Consider the following 21539-nt stretch of genomic DNA (forward strand, 5'->3'; position numbering starts at 1 on the left):
GTACACATATTTAGTATCGCCGCGTCCGTAACGACCCGACCTATAAAACTGGCCCACTAGTTAACCCCTTCAGTAGACATGGCGTCTCATCTCAATTCCTGTGAATTTTGCATTGAAAAGTCAAACGGCGCTCCTTCCCTTCCGAGCTCTCCCATGCGCCCAAACAGTGGTTTACCCCCACATATGGGGTATCAGCGTACTGAGGACAAATTGTACAACAACTTTTTGGATCCAATTTCTTCTCTTACCATTGGGAAAATAAAAAATTGGGGGCGAAAAGATCATTTTTTTTTTCACAAAAATGATTTTTTATTTTTACGGTTCTGCATTATAAACTTCTGTGAAGCACTTGGTGGGTCAAAGTGCTCACCACACCTCTAGATAAGTTCCTTAGGGGGTCTACTTTCCAAAATGGTGTCACTTGTGGGGGGTTTCAATGTTTAGGCACATCAGTGGCTCTCCAAACGCAACATGGCGTCCCATCTCAATTCCAGTCAATTTTGCATTAAAAAGTCAAATGGCGCTCCTTCGCTTCCAAGCTCTGTCATGCGCCCAAACAGTGGTTTACCTCCACTTATGTGATATCAGCGTACTCAGGACAAATTGTACAACAAGGTTTGGGGTCCATTTTCTCCTGTAACTCTTGGCAAAATAAAACAAATTGGAGCTGAAGTAAATTTTTTGTGAAAAAAAGTAAAATGTTAATTTTTATTTAAACATTCCAAAAATTCCTGTGAAACACCTGAAGGGTTAATAAACTTCTTGAATGTGGTTTTGAGAACCTTGAGGGGTGCAGTTTTTAGAATGGTGTCACACTTGGGTATTTTCTATCATATAGAGCCCTCAAAATGACTTCAAATGAGATGTGGCCCCTAAAATAAAATGGTGTTGTAAAAATGAGAAATTGCTGGTCAACTTTTAACCCTTATAACTCCCTAACAAAAAAAAATGTTGGTTCCAAAATTGTGCTGATGTAAAGTAGACATGTGGGAAATGTTACTTATTAAGTATTTTGTGTGACATATCTCTGTGATTTAATTGCATAAAAATTCAAAGTTGGAAAATTGCTAAATTTTCAAAATTTTCGCCATATTTCCGTTTTTTTCACAAATAATCGCAAGTAATATCAAAGAAATTTTACCACTATCATGAAGTACAATATGTCACGAGAAAACAATGTCAGAATCACCGGGATCCGTTGAAGCGTTCCAGAGTTATAACCTCATAAAGGGACAGTGGTCAGAATTGTAAAAATTGGCCCGGTCCATAAAGTGCAAACCACCCTTGGGGGTAAAGGGGTTAATTACAGGCAATGCCTGCAAGTGTTCACTGTGCAGACTAGCGCACAGATCTGTGCACAGACACAGCCATGTCTGCAAGTTGTAGATGTGATTGGTCAGCAAAGTTCAGCACTCATCTGAACTTGTCATTTGAAGAGAACCTGTCATCAGGACCAGGCGTTATAAACTAAAGGTATGCACATGAAGGCTGTGCTCCTGATTCAACAGGTACCTTCACTGTGGAAATCTGCAGACTGGTTATTCTTTAATCGCTATTAGATTTTTCGGTGTAATAAGTTGTTTGTGCATCGGGGCGTGCCTGTGGGTAGGGCCTTCATCTCTGCCACGGCCCCTCAGAGGCCTCTGGTGTACCTTTATTCTGTGCGGTACTGGGATGGCACTGGCATGGAATATTAGGCAGTATGAAGATACTTACACCAGAGGCAGCTGAGGGGCCTAATGGGGGCATACTACTTCTCTCCATGAATTAATGCGGTTTTAAACCTCGTGTACTAGTACAATGTATAGTAATGAATGTCTGAACATGGCCTTGAGACTAATTATCCATAGCTGATGGTTTATTATTGCTGTTACCTGGTGCCAATTACTGTACAGTATGTCTATAGTTACAGTCAGAAGAATAATACACAGAGCAGTACATTATTCTGAAGTATAAATGATGTACGGTATTTAATAGGAAATTCATCTGTAGATTGATTGCCTGGGTGTGATTCATCGACACTGAGGTCAACAATCACTGGGTGGTCTTCAGCGCGTCTCAATAAACCTCCTATTGATTAAACATACAGTAAAGTGTGGCACGTCACCCAGACACACTCACTCATGTTTTACAGCTTTTCATTCATGCTGATCACATCTCCTTCCGTTCATTTTTTTTACAAGTAATGCGGTGATGATGGGAAATTCTTTAGGTTTTGTCTGTAGATGCCGGTCATTGCAAGGAGATTTTTTTCTGACAGCTTCTTCACCAAATCATTAAGTTTATATCTGTGGTTACTCGACTTCTCCGCCATCACTCTCTCTCATGGCGGTTATTTCAGAAGTGCACCAAGCTTTGCTTTATTTTTACAGACTTTCCACTATTCCACAAGTGAAGACCTGGGAATTCTCCAGGTTTCAGAGCTAACCACCAAAATCTCAACACTAAAAGAAGCTGTAGTCATAAATAACTCTACAGTAGAACACCAAGCATCTGTCATGATCTCAGCCAAGATTGTCAGGCTTTTCCAGACTATTGTCGGTCTTGACCTTCTTCATGTCTGCAGACCTGGATATCATCTTTAACATGGTCCTTACATTCCATTTAAAGGGGTTATATGAAAATAGACCTTGGACAAGAGGAGAACAGACATTTTTCTATGTCCGGTTTTGCAGCTCAGCCCCAATCACTTAAAGGATAGGGTCACTCGACAGTCTTCTCCACAGTCTGATTATTCTGATCAGAGCGGCATTCGTTTTTCTCCGACATGGAGAGAAACATTTTGTCAGCCTGTGTAAATTACACCACAATGGGATGTCATCCAAGTGCGACATGATTTTTCCATGGACACATCGACTTGCATTGCCAATTTTGATCCGACACTTGGATAAGAATTAGACATGCCTCTGATTTTTTCTGCAGACCACTTGGACTGTGGAAAAAAAATCAGACATGTGCACAGTCTTCTAGAATATCAGAAGTAGAGTGCTGTCTGTGAAAATCACAGACAGCACTCGTCCGAAAATACCGGTCATGTGCACGAACCCAAAGAGAGTAGGTCAGCACAAAATGACTGTTCAAACAAAGCACAGGCACTTGGTGCACCCTTGGAGTGACTAAACAAGTCAATGCACATTACCACTTACTTGCTTTCCATCTACCTCCACTCCCCTCAATTGTGATGGACATCTCTGGCTTTAGAGAAGCTAAATAAGAGCAGAGAAACGAGGAGATGGAAGGTGCGCTGAGCTCGTTGGCTACACCAAGGGTGCACCAAGGGTCTGTGCTTCTTTTTCTGTTGACAATCCCCCTTTAATGGTGATGGTGACTTTGTGGACAAACTAAAAAAAAAATGCCAGAAACAATTTTGTCTTAACATAAGCAATCAAATTTACCTCTAGTGCTTTTCCGAGCACTGCACTTCAAGACTACATGCAGCCCAATGGATCTCCAGTAGGAAAATGGTGGCAGTTCCGGGAATAACAAACACTTCACATTCTCCATCCTCCTCTGGTGCTTAAAGTGTTCAGAACATGTGCAGATACAAGTATCAGCATATGCATCAAATGCCATCAGTACCTGCACAAAGGAAGATGCAGCAGGAGACACAGCGACTCAGGTAAATCAAGAGAAAGCCGTCACCTCGTGTCCTATAAATGGGGACATTGCCGACATCCAGTGCAGGAAGCAATGGCACAGGAAGCAGGGGTAAGCAATGGGATATTTATGGTTGGTGATGGCAGTACCCGATAGTTAGGGCCAGAAAGTAACCAATCCCTTTACTGCTTTTATATATTATCGAGGTGACATTTATGGACAGGCAGATTTAATTGACCCTCTAATTACTGATTGTTTTAAAATTCCAGACACAATGAAAATCAGCCAGCTTTTATTAATCAGGCACAGGATGAATTGAAAGATATAACATTTCACCAGCAACAAAAACACAAATATTCCGGGTAAAATGCTCGGCAATTGCATATAACACGGGGGTTAAAATAATCCAATTTTCACAGATCCATCTCTGCACGCAGCGATCAGACCCGACTCCAGGAGTTCAACCATCGACTTCTTTACCTGCAAGAGTAGAGCACAGGGTAAGGTATCCGTGTACATAACCTCAACTCATCCAGCTCACATAGACAGTAGCACTGCTGGTACGCATTAGATTGTGTGTAGGGGCATGCTTATAGATCAAGGGGAATAAAAGCCAAGTTATCCATTTATTCCTAAATTAACAGAGGAACAGCACAATGCAAAGTTGTAAAAAATAAATGTTGCAGCATTTTGCAATAGACATGACTTCTGGCAGCCCCAGCAATAAAAAAGCTTCATTATTGGCTGTATATAAATGCATAAATCTACTTTCTGATCAGCCTGTACATAGATAACGCCTCTGTGCTACGTCATACAAAACATGACCACCCCGGGTACACAAAGCCAGAGAGGGACCAAGTGGTCATTGTCGTTACCGTGCAGCGCTGGGATCCTGGGTTCCCCCCACACACAAAAACACAGCGATGGGTGAAAGGGTTATCATACGCTCTCACTTCTATATTGAGAGGCGCTGGACTTTATTCCTACGATGACCCTTTAGTGAGTTTTGATGCTGCAGATTTTCTACACCTATTTAAACTACGGTTAGTTACATGCGGTTTTTCACTGGATTTTTCAATATGCATTTTTATTGCGTTTTTTTTATCTCTTGTTGGTGTCATGCTTTAAATAAAGCTGCTTTTGTTTTTGATACTTCCTAGTATTTGACAAAAGTTATTGATACACTTTGGTGGGGATTACGTGCATTTTTTATGCGCTTCCACTGTGGAATTGCACTAAAAACGCTTATGTGGTTTTTACCTGTGGATTTTCAACATCTAATGCAAGTCTCTGGGGAAAAATCCCTACAGAAAACTCAGCGTACCCACAAGGGAAATTGACATGTTGTGGATTAGACTTTTGGCTGATTGTCAGGTCCTGGTATCGCCATCTGTCTTATTAATTAGAATCAGTAGGGTGCATAGTACCAGCTGCACGACACCTAGCGAGCGGCTGACAGACGCCCCCACAGCAGCGCCCCCCAATGCAGAGAGAAGCCGGATAGCCCTTGAAGGGTCTGGGCACATCACGTATTTTTCAGCCATATTTCGCCAGGAATCTGAATGAAGAAGCGCTGCAAAACTGCCCAATTACCATGATGCACGGCAATGTAAAAACGCCAATGCGGTGCACATGTTCAGTCTTGTCACTTCTTTTAACCTCTTCTGGATTCGGAACCCGTGAAATGGTTAAAAGTACTAACATCTTCATACTTTGAGCTGCCAGCTCTTTATAGTTGAAAACATAGAGAAAAGAGCCGCCAAGAAGGCAGAGCCGTCACAAAAACGATGACAGGACCACCAGGGGAAGCAGCAGCAAAACAAAGACCGCCAGTGTTTTCCCTAAAGAGAAAATAGTCAGCGGCTCTGCCACCGGACTGGAAATGTCGCGCGCACATACCCCGAATTAGCTTCCTGCGGAATATGCCATAGGACGTGTGCTTTAGACGGGGATTTAGATTGTAGGCCGCATTAGGGACAAGAACCAGATGTGAACCTGTCCCTGTCCTCTCACTATAATGCAAACAATGACAATGTGTGTGCCCAATACACAGATTAAACTGCCATGTGGGCCGTGACTGATGTGTCAACAGTGCATGAAATGAGCTATAGGGGGCGCAATACAAAAAAGCAAAAGACCTCATTACCTCTGGTATATCCACCATCCTCCGCTGCTTCTTGTCCCTCCAGTTCCAGTCTAAAACAAGGTATTTTAAGGATTGCAAGCTGAGCCCATCTATAAGCGAAAGAACAGGCACGTTACCACCGACTAATGGACCACAAGGCACAATACCTGATATCCTGAATGTGGGAACAGTGGACAAAGCAATGAATTCACTTTTTTTTTTTTTTAACTAAATTAAAATTTTACTGTGATTTGTGTAAAAACAAAGAGACTTCTTGAATCCTGAACAGAAGACCACCACATTTGAAGCCCTGTTATAAAAGACCTATGGCCTATGGTCAGACAATTTTACAATAATACTGACAGTAGAGAACACTAATGGCAGCCTCTGTCTGGAAACGGCTGACATCAGGGAACGATTGATATTTCATTACACACCAAGAGGAGATGTTAGGTAGCCGTACACTTTAGGTCAACCAGAGGACAGCAATTCCTACGGACCCCTCGCCCCACACACCCTCAGTTTAGAGAGTATGTTATAAGGTTAAAGCCTAGTGATGAACGAGCGTGGTCGGATAAGGTGTTATCGTGCTCGTGTTCTAATAAAGTATCTTCGACATGCTCGAATACTAGGTTCGAGTCTCCGCGGCTGCATGTCTAACAAACAGGCCATCCCTGCATGTGTTGAGGCTGACGAACAGCCAGGAGACATGCAGGCGAACATAGTATTCGAGCACATCGAAGATACTTTTATTAGAACACGAGCATGATAACACCTTATCCGACCACGCTCGCTCATCACCATTAACACCCACTTCTTACCTTGTTCTATGAGAGCTTTTATCCTCTCCGGTGTTCCTACTCCCAGGTGAATGACATTATTTTCCAACCACTTTATCTGGTCTTTAATCTATGGGGAAGTTTGAGAATACAGCGGTTATTTCCGAAGTTTTATAAGCCTAGTAAATGGTTATATCCTCTATCATTTTATTTATTTTTTTTAATAATAAAAATAGGTCTTGAAAGAAGGGGAGAAAAAAAATTAAACGGTTTAAAGGGGTTGTCGGGGACTTATATATTGATGACTTATCGCTTGACTAGGAGATAAGGGGCAACACCCAGGAGCAGACATTAAGCAGTGTGCGGACCTGCCGTGTTCCAGAGCAGAGAACAGTTGACTGTTGGGGGCACAGGGACAAGTCCATTAAATAGATTTTAATGAGCACAAGGATTATTTTTTCTTGTTTAAGGATTTGTAGGAGATGAAAAAATCATGTCGGCTTTCTTCCCCATACAGCGAGACCGACATTTCACAATACAGAAGAACTGCAAGAATACAATACCTTGAGATGCTTTGCAAATAATTTCATTATCTTGGTGTCACCTTTGAATGCATTTGTCAGTCTGCAGCAATAAGGGCAATAATACATTAATTAAAAAAATAAAAATAATACATATATATGTATATAATGTATAAATATATATAGTGCTGGGCATAAGTTTTAGGCAGGTGTGTAGAAAAATGCTGCTAAGTACTAATGCTTTCATTAACAGAAGTGTTAATAGTTTATTTTTATCAAGTAACAAAATGCAAAGTGAATAAACAAAAGAGAAATCCCTATCAAATCAATATTTGGTGTGACCGCCCTTCGCCTTCAAAACAGCATCAATTCTTCTATGTGTAGTTGCACAAAGTCAGGGATTTTGCAGGATTATAGTCACGTGTATGAATAACAAGTTATACTAAACAGGTGATAATGATCAGTGTTTTCAAGCCTCCTGCAGAAATAATGTTCCTTATAAGTTTGGGGCTGCATTTCAACAAATGGAGTTGAGGATTTGGTCAGGATAACTTGTGCCCTCAATGTTGAGAAATGCGGGCAGATACTTAATCATCTTACAATACTATCAGGGAGGCGTCTGATTAGCTCCAAATTTATTCTTCAGCAGCACAACGACCCCAAACATACAAAGTCATTAAGAGCCATCTTCAGCGTAAAGAGCAGCAAAAAGTCCTGGAAGTGATGATCGGGCCCCCACAGAGCCCTGATATCAGCATCATCCATCATCATCATCAAGCCTGTCAGAGATGACATGAAGAGACAGAAGGATTTGCACAAGAGACATCCACAGAAGATCTGTGGTTAGTTCTCCAAGATGTTTGGAACAACCTCCATGTCAAATCCCTTTAAAAGCTGTGTACAAGTGTGCCTAGAAGAATTGATACAGTTTTGAAAGCAAAGGGCAGTCACATCAAATATTGATTTACTTTAGATATATCTTTTATTCATTCACTTAGCATTTTGTAAACTGATAAAAATAAATGACTAACACTTATTTTTGAAAGCATTCTTACTTTGCAGACTTTTTCTACATGTAAAACTTTTGCAAAGTACTCTATACACTCATAACCGAAAGTGTTGGCACCCTTGAAATTGTTCCAGAAAATAAAGTATTTCTCCCAGAAAGTTATTGCAATTACACATGTTTTGTTATACACATGCTTATTTCCTTTGTGCGCACTGGAACAACACAAAATAAAAAACACAGAGAAAAAAAAAAAAAAAGGCAAATCGGACATAATTTCACATAAAACCCCCAAATGGGCTTGACAAAATTGTTGTCATCTTTCCAAAACTGTATGTAACCAGCATTGTTTCAAGCATGTGATGCTCGTTGAATCTCACCTGTGGCAAGTAACATGTGTGGGCACTATGAAAATCACACCTGAAACCAGATAAAAAGGGTAGATGTTTACTCAATCTTTGTATTGTGGGTCTGTGTGTGCCACACTAAGCACGGAGGACAGAAAGAGGAGAAGAGAACTAACTGAAGACTTGAGAATCAAAATTGTTGAAAAATATCAACAATCTCATGATTACAAATCCATCTGCAAAGATCTTGATGCTCTTTAGTCCATGCTGCGCAACAAAATAAAGTTTAAAACCAATGGCACTGTAGCTAATCTCTCTGAATGTGGACGACAGAGAAAAAATTGATGAAAAGTAGGATAGTCTGGATGGTTAACAAGCAGCCCAATCAAGTTCCAAAAAAAAAATCAGCATGAGCTACCCATCGACACTAGATAGAAATGAAACGCTATGACAGGAGACCCAAGAGGACGCCACTGCCGACAGGGACACATGGAAAAGCTGGACTGCAGTTTGCCAAAATGTATGTCAGTAAGCCAAAATCCTTCTGGGAAAGAATCTTGTAGACAGATGAGACCAAGATAGAGCTTTTTGATAAAGAACGTCATTCTACTATTTACTGACAACAGAATGAGGCCTACAAAGAAATAAAACAATATCTAAAGTCATACATGGTGGAAGTTCTAAGGTGTTTTGGGGTTGTTTTGCTGCTTCATGATGCAAGGCATCATGAAATCTGAAGACTAAAGAAGGATTTTGTGTCACAATGTAGTGACCAGTGTCAGAAAGGTCCTAGATCTTAAAATTGATGTTGGGAGAAGACACCTTCAAATATGAGACCTGGAGAAGTTTGCAAAGGAAGAGGGTCCACCAGTCCAGTTGAGAGGTGTAAGAATCTTCTTAAAGGTTATGGAAAGTGAATGATTACAGTCATTTATTCCAAAGGGTGTGCAATCAAATATTAAGCTGACGGTGCCAACAATTTTGTCCAGCCTATTTTTGAAGTTTTGTGCAAGATTATGTCCAATTTGCCTTTTTATTTCCATTTTGTTTGTGTTGTTCCGGTATAACAATACGTGTAGTTGCAATGGTTTTTTGGGAGAAATACTTAATTTTCTGGAACAATTTCAAGGGTGCCAACACTTTTGACCAGGACTGTATATATGTAATATTATTATTATGAGACAGTCATTTGCATTGTACAATGCTTGATACACAGCAAGAGCGTCATAGTAGCAATGATACTGAAAGCTGCCAAGGAAGGCTTGGCTCTATGCAGAGCTGGATTAACTATTCTTTGGACAAAAAAATTTGGTGGAGACCCATCTTACAGGCCAGAACTCTACCAGAGCCATATATATAAGAAAGGTAGCAGTCAGACGTGATCGAAATGATTCACAGGACCCTGGTCCAGCAGCCATGTTGGAAGTCGGTGGTGGCCAGACAAGAGCCCTGCAAAATTCCATCTATCAGTGGCCACAGGACCAAGGTCCTACAAACTGATTTGCTCATCCCTTCCAGTAGAGCATACACATGGCCTCCCCTCTGGAGTCTATGGGAACTATACAGACATCTCAGGCAGCACCTCCCTTAGGCTTTAAAAGCTCCAGTGATACCAATGTGTGGCCTCCTCTCCACATTTTTCAGCTGGATAGAGTCACCAAATGGCCATCAAGGTGGGTGCTCAGAATCCCTAAATCCCAAAGAACCAAGGACACACGCCCATGTGACCGTCCAATAACCCAGCCCAGGTTCTGTACATCTTTCTTGATGGCAGTTGTTTATTCAGCTCTAATGTCAGCCATTTTCTTAAGTAAGTATAATACCAGTTTTTCCCCTAATGACTCCCACTGAGAAAAATGATAATTATTTGTGGATATTGATTGTCATCTGACACTTACTTAATTAGTTCTAGAGTGCGGAGAGCAGAGCTGCAGACAACCAGCAAGATGACAGATTTCTTTTCTTTGTGATTTTTTGATAGTTTTGACCATTTGGGGCAAACTGAAAAAACAAAGAGTGGATAACTTTTACAAGTTTACAAGTCTTCATTGCATGCCATAAAGTTGCAATCAAAATTATTGAACCTCTATTGTAAATTTGGTTTATTATCAAAATTTACAAACTTTCTGCTGTTTCTAATAAACCAAATATAATTTGGTTTCTCCAAATCCACACAAAATCCCGTTTTTACTGACTGCTGCCATCGAAGAATTGCCCGACCCCTCAACAGAATCCCTTATAATAGTAGCGCGCGCAGATGTTGCCTCCTGCACACCGAATGCAATGAATCAAAGGCTATTTAGCTGCATCAGGTGTACTTGATACCAAACATCAAATACCTGCACTGGCTGGGGTTTTGTCGTTTTTGATCGGATGTTTATATATGATTTATTTTGTACAAGACTGGTCCTAAAAGTGTAAAGAAGATATTGTTGACTTGCAAAAACAAGAAAAAGAAACATAGTTGGCTGCAGAGTTTGGCATTTCAAAATTAAAGAGGATGGCCGCTCCTTTTTTTTATTTATGGTTTATCCTTAGCAAGATTTGGTGTCAGCAGTCTCTGAGGATTACCGTATGTTTGCCCAATAAGGTAAGAAATGGTCGATCTGCAGTAATGGGCCAGTGCAATTCCACTATGTTTTTTGGGGTTTTTAGTTTACCGTGTTCACTATACGGTAACACTGACCTGGCTATATGATTCCCCTCTTCGGTACAATTATGCAGATATCAAACATGTATAGTTGTTGTTTTTTTTTTAATTTACCGTAAGTGCTGAAAACAATTTCAGAAGTTTGCATGAATTTTTTTGCTTTTGTCGCCAGTTTCCAAGGCCTGTAACATCTCCATTTTTCAGGATCTGGGGATGGGTTATGGCTTATTTTTTTGTGCCGTGAGCTAAAGTTTTTATGAATACCATTTTGGGGTAGATAGGATTATTGCTTATTATCTTATTGCTTTTTTTTTTTGTAATGTTGTGTTGGGAATAAAAAAAAAAGAATTCTGGTGTTTCAAAATTTTCCTTGTTGTCGTTAATTGATTGCATTAATTTATTTGATATTTTGATAAATCGGACATTTCTGAAAGTTTTTATTGTTATTTTATTGTCAATGGAGCAAAAGAGGGGTGTGAATTGAACTTTTGTGGTTTTTTTTTTTTTTTAAACTTTCTTTTTTTTACTTTAATGGTTCCCTTAGGAGACTTGAAGCTGTGATAGTCTGTGCTATACATAGTGCTTCAGCACAGGAGGATCACTCCTACATGTTCAAAACCATAAGACAGAAGACAAAAAATAAGACAGAAGTTTGGATGGAACAAGGAAACTTTTTGGGCCTATAGACCTGCGGTTCGTCTGGAAGAGTAAGAAGGAAGCATACGCCGAAGTGAATGGCCCAGTGCCTTGGTCATACCCGGCAGCTGATTTACTCCCTCCGGCACTGGATCCGGCAGTGTGTGGAGGGCAAGATGGATACCATCAAGTGTCAGGAATTAAAAGGAGAAAATGTCATGCTTTCTTTAAGGAAGTTAAAGCATAGAAGTTATTGGCTCCTACAATACGGCAATGACCCCAGGCATAAGTCAAAGTCTGCCAAGGGTTGTCTTCAGAAGAAGTCCTAGAACTTTCTGCATTGCTCATCACAGTCACCTGACTTGAACTTTATAGAAAATCTTTGATGGAAAGAAAGTAAACCCAAGAGTATTGGTGAACTGGAGTCCAATAACCATCAAAAATGGGCTAAGGCTGTGTGCACACGATGCAGATTTGGTGCAGAATTTTCTGCATAAAATCTGCACTAAATCTGCATCTCCTGGCAGAATCCGCAGGTGCGTTTTTTGTGCAGATTTTACCAATGGATTTCTATTATGGAGGGGTGTAGAAACGCTGCAGAACTGCACAAAAGAAGTGACATGCACTTCTTTGAAATCTGCAGCGTTTCTGCGCAGATTTTTCTGCACCATGTGCACAGCTTTTTTTTTCACATTGATTTACATTGTACTGTGAATCACAGTGCAGTTCTGCAGTGTTTCTGCTGCAGAAAAATCTGCTGCAGTTCTCCACTAAATCTGCATCGTGTGCACATAGCCTAAGTCCTCGGGATCTGGCAGAAGATGGTATCCGGACGCTTACAGCAGCTCATAACAGCCAGAGAGCACTCACCAAGGCACTAAAGACGCTGCTCGTGAAGGGGCTGAATTATCCTCAGACCGCAGAGGTCAGTAAAAGTAACATATTCGTTGTGCTGTGATATTTAATAAACTGTTTTTGTCTCTTTGGTTTATAGCAAACAGCAGAAAGGGGGGTTGAATAATTTTGATTGCAACTTTAGGCTAAACAGATGCTGTTTGTTGTAAGTATGAAATTAGAATACAATGGCATGTATGGGACGTGAATGTCTAATGTATTGTGTCACCGATCAATCCAACATGTTCATACGTAGAGGGAACAATACTGCTACTGACCACTAGATGGTGGCAGAGCACCGCGACCATCTGGCAGCCCGTATATACTGTCATTATAAGCCACGCAGGACACGGATCATGGGGCCTGCGGACCACGTATATTCTGCACATATACTATGTAATGGATGTAGCACTGTATGCTTTCAAAATAGCAGTTTTATTGAGTATCCAATATGGAAAAATGGCTGTAGCGTCCCCTGCACTTTAAAATATACTTACTCTCCCTCAGGTAAGATGATAAGGTATGGGTGAGGTCATTTTCTTTTGCAAAAGAATGGTCTATGAATGTAAAAAAAAATAAAAAATGTTTTTGTTAATTAAAACAACAGCAACAAATAACAAGGGAGATTTCCTAAATTAAATGCACCAGAATTCTGTCTTAATATTAGTAAAACTGGAAGTGCATTGGGGGCATGGCAGTGACCTAGGAGAACACCCACCCACCCCTAATGCACCGCCAGGCTAACTTGTGTACGGCTGCAAAGTTCAATTTCACGTGGCTGGCACAGAGGATGCCTACAATGCAATTATTATTATCATCTACACATTCATACTACTTGCTTGCTTATTAAAATCGTCCTGACAGATTCTCAGTTCACACAGCACTTCAGCATTACGGCAGAGGTTTAAGATGAGGTTATTTTTCAACATTTGTCACTGAAAACAAATATAGGTGTAACAGACCATATATGTCAGAACAGAGAGGCCTGAGTGTCAAAGCAGAGGGACCCGAGCGTCAGAGCAAACGGTATTGGGCGTCAGAGCAGAGGCAGCCGAGCGTCAGAGCAGAGGGACCCGGCCGTCAGAGCAAACGGTATTGGGCGTCATAGCAGAGGCAGCCGAGTGTGAGAGCAAACGGTATTGGGCGTCAGAGCAGAGGCAGCCGGGCGTCAGAGCAGAGGGACCCGGGCGTCAGAGCAGAGGGACCCGGGCGTCAGAGCAAACGGTATTGGGCATCATAGCAGAGGCAGCTGGGTGTCAGAGCAGAGGGATCCGGGCATCAGAGCAAACGGTATTGGGCGTCAAAGCAGAGGCAGCCGGGCGTCAGAGCAGAGCCAGCCGGGCGTCAGAGCAGAGGGATCCGGGCATCAGAGCAAACGGTATTGGGCGTCAGAGCAGAGGGACCCGGGCGTCAGAGCAAACGGTATTGGGCGTCAAAGCAGAGGCAGCCGGGCGTCAGAACAGAGGCAGCCGGGCATCAGAGCAGAGGGACCCAGGTATCAAAGCAGAGGGACCCGGGCGTCAGAGCAAATGGTATTGGGGACCCGGGCGTCATAGCAAATGGAATTGGGCGTCAGAGCAGAGGCAGCTGGGCGTCAGAGCAGAGACATCCGGGCGTCAGAGCAGAGGCATCCGGGCGTCAGAGCAGAGGCATCTGGGCGTCAGAGGAGAGGCAGCCAGGTGTCAGGGCAAACAATATTGGGTGTCAGAGCAGAGAGACCCGGGCGTCAGAGCAGAGGGACCCGGGCGTCAGAGCAAACGGTATTGGGCGTCAGCAGGGGCAGCCGGGCGTCAGAGCAGAGGCAGCCGGGCGTCAGAGCAGAGGGACCCGGGCTTCAAAGCAGAGGGACCCGGGCGTCAGAGCAGATGGTATTGGGGACCCGGGCATCAGAGCAAATGGTATTGGGCGTCAGAGCAGAGGCAGCCGGGCGTCAGAGCAGGGGCATCCGGGCGTCAGAGCAGAGGCAGCCAGGTGTCAGAGCAAACAGTATTGGGTGTCAGAGCAGAGACACCTGGGAGTCAGAGCAAAGGGACCCGGGAGTCAGACCAGAGGGACCCGGGACGCCCGGCAAACAGTATTGGGTGTCAGACCAGAGGGACCCGAGAGTCAGACCAGAGGGACCCGGGCGTCAGAACAAACAGTATTGGGTGTCAGAGAAGAGGGACCCAGATGTCTGAGCAAACAGTATTGGGTATCAGAGCAGAGGCAGCTGGGCGTCAGAGCAGAGGGGCCCGCGCATCAGAGGGGCCCGTGCGTCAGAGCGGTGGGTCCTGGCTGACCTGTTTCTGCATGCTAGTAAACACATAATTCTCTGAGGCCAACATAAGACTATATAAATGAATAGTGACTACCAGGAGACAATGGCCTCTCTGGCCCAATCACACCACCGATACCAGGCCAAGGAAACTAGGTCACTGCTAGGGCAAACAACCCTGCTTACGAATAAATCAGCTTTCCCCTAAGGAGCTGGCTAAAAATAAACAGGTATGGAATAAGAAACCTTTCATTTTCTTGAGAAGGGAAGACAGATCTTGCTCATACTTGAAATATCATATAACACAAGGAGATTATTGCTGGAAATATCCTACAACACTTATAATAATCATAAGCCCAAAGCCTGGGCCTTGGGTTTCTCCCAATGGTTCAAATAGAGTGCAAGCAAACAAGAGCTGGACTCGAGAAGCCTATACTTACATCCCAACCACACACTGAAGTCTCTGCGGTTTCCAAAAGTGAGCAATTTTTATTTAACCTTCCCTGTGGTTTTTTATTCTGGGGATAAGGTTTAGGCCCAGAGAAGACATCAATCAGTCAGAACTTCTCTTAAAGGGCAACCACGACCTGCACATGCTGGAGGCCGCCATTAATAATCAGCATTTATCCATGAGAAGAAACCCCATCAACTCATTAGGAAGCAATGTAATGACTGAGGTTACTGGCAAGTCAACGGCATGGACCTTAGAGACACCACGAGGTATAAGGATGGATGAATTACAGACACGTAAGGAAAATAACTATTACTGGGAGTTACTGGGAAATCTTGAATATGTAAGAAATCTCTAACAGAGATCCCGCATGTCACAAGAGTGTGGATGTCAGACCATGTGAGAACCTGCAAGGAGACAAAAGCCGGTCTCTGCTGCCATCACTTAACCACTTATGGGGTCATGATCAGAGAAGGTAAGTAAGGGGCACCATGGCTGGTATTCTAAAGGGATGTCCAGGGTTGCAAAAAAATGGCCGCTTCCTTTTAGAAACAGTGACCCCCTCAGCATTGCGTTGTGCATGTTCTTATAGCTCAGTTGCATTCACTTCAATGGGGATGAGTTGCAATATCACACACAACCTAAGATCAGGGGTGGCGCTGTTTAAGAACGTAAAAGGCCATGTGTTTCTAATCCTAGATAATTTCTTTAACACTTCTATTACCAGGATCAATTTTCAGATTCCAAACATTTCCCAATAAAACCTGAATAATAAAACTCAAATCATATATCACCCCAATCTACCCCAAGGACACCTTCATGTAATTTTGCATTATAGTCTAATAAATATACCAGTTTGAAACACACGCGACTTATTGTTTTACTTACTTGCAGATCTCTTCATAAAATTTAGCAAAACAAAAAACACCAAAAATCTCAGTGATTCATGGCAGTAAACATCTTAGCCATGGAGTCAACTGATGGCACAAAGGTTCATTAGATGTGAAACTGCTCATCTTCTCATGGCTTCAGCGAGCACCTATCTTCCCTGACTAGTAAAAGGGGTGATAACATGAAGAAAAGTTCCTGAGAGCCAGGAAGAGATGAGAGTAGTAGACTCAGCTTATAAATTCTAGGAGAAGAAACAATGGAGAGATGGGGTTCACTGTGCTGAGGACACCAGTAGATGAAACCACGGAATACCAGTAGATGAAACCAGGAAATACCGGTAGATGAAACCAAAACATATTGGTAGATGAAACCAGGAAATACTGGTAGATGAAACCAGGGCATACCGGTAGATGAAACCAGGACATACCGGTAGATGAAACCAGGGCATACCGATAGATGAAACCAGGGCATACTGGTAGATGAAACCAGGAAATATTGGTAGATGAAACCAGGGCATACCGGTAGATGAAACCAGGGCATACCGGTAGATGAAACCAGGGCATACCGGTAGATGAAACCAGGGCATATCGGTAGATGAAGCCAGGAAATACCGGTAGATGAAACCAGATAAAAACAGTAGACGAAACCAGGGAATGCCAATAGATGAAACCAGGGCATATCGGTAGATGAAACCAGGGCCAACTAGTAGATGAAACCAGGAAATACCAGAAGATGAAACCAGGAAATACCTGTAGATGAAACCAGGGCCTACCAGTAGATGAAACCAGGGCATACCGGTAGATGAAACAAGGGCATACCGGTTGATGAAACTAGGAAATACTGGTAGATGAAACCAGGGCATACCGGTTGATGAAACTAGGAAATACTGGTAGATGAAACCAGGGCATACGAGGAGATGAAACAAGGGCATACCGGTAGATGAAAAAAGGGCATACCGGTTGATGAAACCAGGAAATACCGGTAGATGAAACCAGAGCATACCGGTAGATGAAACCAGGGTATACGATTAGATGAAACAAGGGCATACCGGTACATGAAACCACGTTATACCGGTAGATGAAACCAGGGCATACTGGTAGATGAAACCAGGGCATACCAGTAGATGAAATCAGGAAATACCGGTAGATGAAACCAGGGCATACCGATAGATGAAACCATGGCATACTGATAGATGAAACCAGGGCATACCGGTAGATGAAACCAGGACATACCGGTAGATAAAACCAGGACATCCGGTAGATGAAACCAGGGCATACCGATAGATGAAACCATGGCATACTGGTAGATGAAACCAGGAAATACTGGTAGATGAAACCAGGGCATACCGGTAGATGAAATCAGGGCATACTGGTAGATGAAACCAGGAAATACTGGTAGATGAAACCAGGGTATACCGGTAGATGAAACCAGGGCATACCGGTAGATGAAACCAGGGCATACTGGTAGAAGAAACCAGGAAATACCGGTAGATGAAACCAGATAAAAACGGTAGACGAAACCAGGGAATGCCAATAGATGAAACCAGGGCATACCGGTAGATGAAACCAGGGCCTACCAGTAGATGAAACCAGGAAATACCAGTAGATGAAACCAGGAAATACCTGTAGATGAAACCAGGGCCTACCATTAGATGAAACCAGGGCATACCGGTAGATGAAACAAGGGCATACCGGTTGATGAAACTAGGAAATATCGGTAGATGAAACCAGAGCATACCGGTAGATGAAACCAGGGCATACGAGTAGATGAAACAAGGGCATACCGGTAGATGAAACAAGGGCATACCGGTTGATGAAACCAGGAAATACCGGTAGATGAAACCAGGGTATACGATTAGATGAAACAAGGGCATACCGGTACATGAAACCACGTTATACCGGTAGATGAAACCAGGGCATACTGGTAGATGAAACCAGGGCATACCAGTAGATGAAACCAGGAAATACCGGTAGATGAAACCAGGAGACCAAGGGTTTTTCTGTGTGGTTTATTATCAATGCATTTTAAAGCTGTCGTTTTCTGATGAAGAAGTTTGTTAACTTTGAAACACCTTGACCATAAACCCGAAAGAAATATCCTTTGGTTTCCTGGTTTCATCTACCAGTATTTCAATTACTGGTAGTCCCTGGTTTCAGCTACCAGTATTTTCTTCATTGCAGTGAACCCCATCTTTCCATTGTTTCTTCTCCTTGGGTTTACTTGCGGGTCTGCAGCAGCCGACAATCTCAAGCTATTTGACTTGTGTCTCACACAACTCTATCATGTGAACAATTCCCAGTACCTTGAACAAAGGTGTGGATGTGACTGGCCGAGAATGGCAATATTTGTCTGAGCACAGCCTTAGAAGATTCCACAAAACACAATTTATTTTACACTACTTGCTGTGTGCATTATATTCTTATCCAGGATCGTTGTCAGATTACTAGAAGATACGTACATCGATGTTGAGTTCCTCACGCTTACATACTTGCCCAATCACATAAAACATTGGACTGGACATTACACACGTATACTCATTTATTTTCTATCCTGGTTTCAAGAAAGTATTAACCAAAATCTATTAGACTTAAAGGGATTGTCTAATGACAGACATTTATGGCATATCCTTGTGATGCCAAAGATCTCAGGTAGATACAGTGCCCACCTCTTGAAAAATAATAATGCACTTGTTGTATTTGGAACTCCCATAGCAATGAATGGAGAACGGCAGCTCGTGTCACCTCTCCACTCACCGATGGTTGGACACCAGCTGAAATGAGGGGTTAGGGAGACCTCCACTCTTGAGAGCAGGTCCAAGAGGTGGGACCACATCAATCAGACATTTGTGACAACCTTCAAGAAGAAGCAGCAGATTTATAAAATGATGATTGGTAAGAGAACGATAGGCCATACCTGGAAGTTTGAACTCCTCCAGCTCAATCACTGAGCGTGTCTTCTTGTAGAATTGCTCAATCACATGTTGAAGATCTTCTGGGGTTCCAGGCTTTGGTGCAGATGTTGCAAGAACATCCGTAATTGTTTTCTGAAGTGTAATAAAATATTTGAAAGTTAATCAAAAGGTTACAAAGATATATTAAAAAAGGCTTTGGTCACATCTGCATTAAGGCTTTCAAATAATGAAAGATCAATTGTATAGTAATGCTCTTTGTATGCTTTGAGAAAATAAAGCAAGAAGACCCGGTCTTTCAAGATAATCTGTAGTCTGCTTGGTTCAATGGAGATGCCTACATGCCAATACAGTAAAAGAATTATGGCTTTTACACGTAAATGTATAAACCAAGAATCTCAATACAAACCTTCACAAATCCATTTTTCGATAAGAACTTCCACCTTTCTGAAGTCCTCTTCCGAACTAAGCAAGAGGGCTATAATTAACTAGACATGGATATTCAACTGTAGCTACTAAGACACTTCATCTATCATCTACAGTATTTCATCTATGGTATCTGGTTTACAAAAATATATTCTTAAGGGCTCGCTCACACGGCCGTAGAATCTCTGAAGTGAGAGGATGGGGTCCAGTATGTCTGTCAGAGTTTGAGCCGAGGGTACATACAGAATGGAAGAACAGGTGTGGAGAAGACAGGACTTAATTTCTCTCCACCTTCTCCATTGTCTGTGTCCTTGTAAATAGGATGTTTTACAAGCACCTATAGACTTGTATGGGTCTGCGTGGTCGGATGCACTCGCAGCATGCTGGGATTTTTTTGCCATATTGGATTGGCATGAGAAAATAATTCCACATCTGCCCCATAGTATGACATAGAAGACCAGTGACTGAAGGCCTTTCAGAGCATACAGTGAGCTGATAATCACTACGCAGAACACTTAGGCTTAGAAAGAGATATTTAAATAATTAAAATACTGAAGCTTTTCCTGCAAAACTATAAATTAATCTGCTCAGCTTTTCCTGTGTTGATTGATAGCAGACAGAGTAGTGTTTCTGAATCAGCCATTGCCTACCCGGAGCTCACTGCATACAGTACCGGGTATAGTGAGCCCCTTCTGAAGGAGACTCACTTTTAGGAGCTAAATTCTGTACCTTCTTCCTTTTTCTAGATTTTTTTTCTGTTTTCTCCACGTTCTCCTCTTCTGGTTTTCTTAAGACGCATTCCTTCACCTACAAAAAGAAGTGAATTTACAGAAATGTAATGTATGAGACAAATTTTTTAAAGTCACCAAAGCCAAGTTCACATGACCGGATTTTCTGTCGGCGTGCTGTCCATGAAAAAACGTACAGCACACGAACAGAATTTTTTTTTACGCACGCATCGAATCTGCAAGTGAAAGAAAACTGTAGCATGCATTAGTTTCTACCATATCTCGGATGAGACTCCCTGTTCAAAACCTATGGGGGCACAAAAAAAATTAGGTTCCATGAGGAGCCACAGCATGGCATTCGATTTCTACGGACACATTGCAATTCTTTAACATTGGAAACTGTATTTTGTCTTGTAAATTTTTAGCAACTGCCGATGTAGATAAAGAGATGGCATACGGATGACAAATCAGAAAAAAAAAATCAAGTTTTCTGGAGGAAACTGATTTTTTCTTACATGTTCCCATGAACTTGACCTACAGAAACTACTAAAAAAAACATAAAAAATATTTTTTTTGTAAACCTGTTGGTTTCCTAATATTATAGTTTGGGGATGTGTGCTTTCCAAGGGTTAACACCTTTTTTTAAAAGTATCATTATCCAGTGAACATGTGCAAGATCCATGAGTCCTCATGGCTTTCTAGGTGTTCCTGGTGGGGTCAATTAAAAAGTTGGCAGGAATGAATCATCCCTGCTGGTACTGTGTCAACCGAATGTCTATTTTGGAAATCAACGAGATCACAATCCAACTAGCACAGAATTATCCAGGGTGAGAAACCCAAGATATTCCCTGGTACATAGCCTTTAATCCCTAGAAAGGGATCTGGACTTCGCTGTAGGGAAACCTCAGGTCTCTGCTCCCAGACTAGTCTTGTATTGGTATATACAGGTCCTTCTCAAAAAATTAGCATATAGTGTTAAATTTAATTATTTACCATAATGTAATGATTACAATTAAACTTTCATATATTATAGATTCATTATCCACCAACTGAAATTTGTCAGGTCTTTTATTGTTTTAATACTGATGATTTTGGCATACAACTCCTGATAACCCAAAAAACCTGTCTCAATAAATTAGCATATTTCACCCATCCAATCAAATAAAAGTGTTTTTTAATAACAAACAAAAAAACCAACAAATAATAATGTTCAGTTATGCACTCAATACTTGGTCGGGAATCCTTTGGCAGAAATGACTGCTTCAATGCGGCGTGGCATGGAGGCAATCAGCCTGTGACACTGCTGAGATGTTATGGAGGCCCAGG

General features: G+C 42.0%; 1 protein-coding gene across 5 annotated transcripts in view; it reads right to left on the minus strand.

Moving 5' to 3' along the window:
• Positions 1 to 3872: 3872 nt before the first annotated feature.
• The window catches only part of CMSS1 (cms1 ribosomal small subunit homolog), a 400717-nt gene continuing 383050 nt past the window's right edge, over positions 3873 to 21539 (minus strand). For 3 of the 5 annotated variants that reach the window (XM_069761023.1, XM_069761022.1, XM_069761025.1), the window contains exons 3-10: positions 20215 to 20292; positions 19065 to 19194; positions 13053 to 13112; positions 10274 to 10376; positions 7065 to 7125; positions 6544 to 6631; positions 5744 to 5832; positions 3873 to 4077 (exon numbers count right to left, since the gene is read on the minus strand). In XM_069761023.1, coding sequence (XP_069617124.1) covers positions 3994 to 4077; positions 5744 to 5832; positions 6544 to 6631; positions 7065 to 7125; positions 10274 to 10376; positions 13053 to 13112; positions 19065 to 19194; positions 20215 to 20292 — 693 coding nt within the window. In that variant the 3' untranslated portion in view covers positions 3873 to 3993. The remainder of the gene's footprint in view (positions 4078 to 5743; positions 5833 to 6543; positions 6632 to 7064; positions 7126 to 10273; positions 10377 to 13052; positions 13113 to 19064; positions 19195 to 20214; positions 20293 to 21539) is intronic. The other 2 variants (XM_069761026.1, XM_069761024.1) reach the window with 1 other exon arrangement.

The sequence above is a fragment of the Ranitomeya imitator genome, chromosome 3 (assembly GCF_032444005.1).
Source record: "Ranitomeya imitator isolate aRanImi1 chromosome 3, aRanImi1.pri, whole genome shotgun sequence".
NCBI classification, from domain to species: Eukaryota; Metazoa; Chordata; class Amphibia; order Anura; family Dendrobatidae; genus Ranitomeya; species Ranitomeya imitator.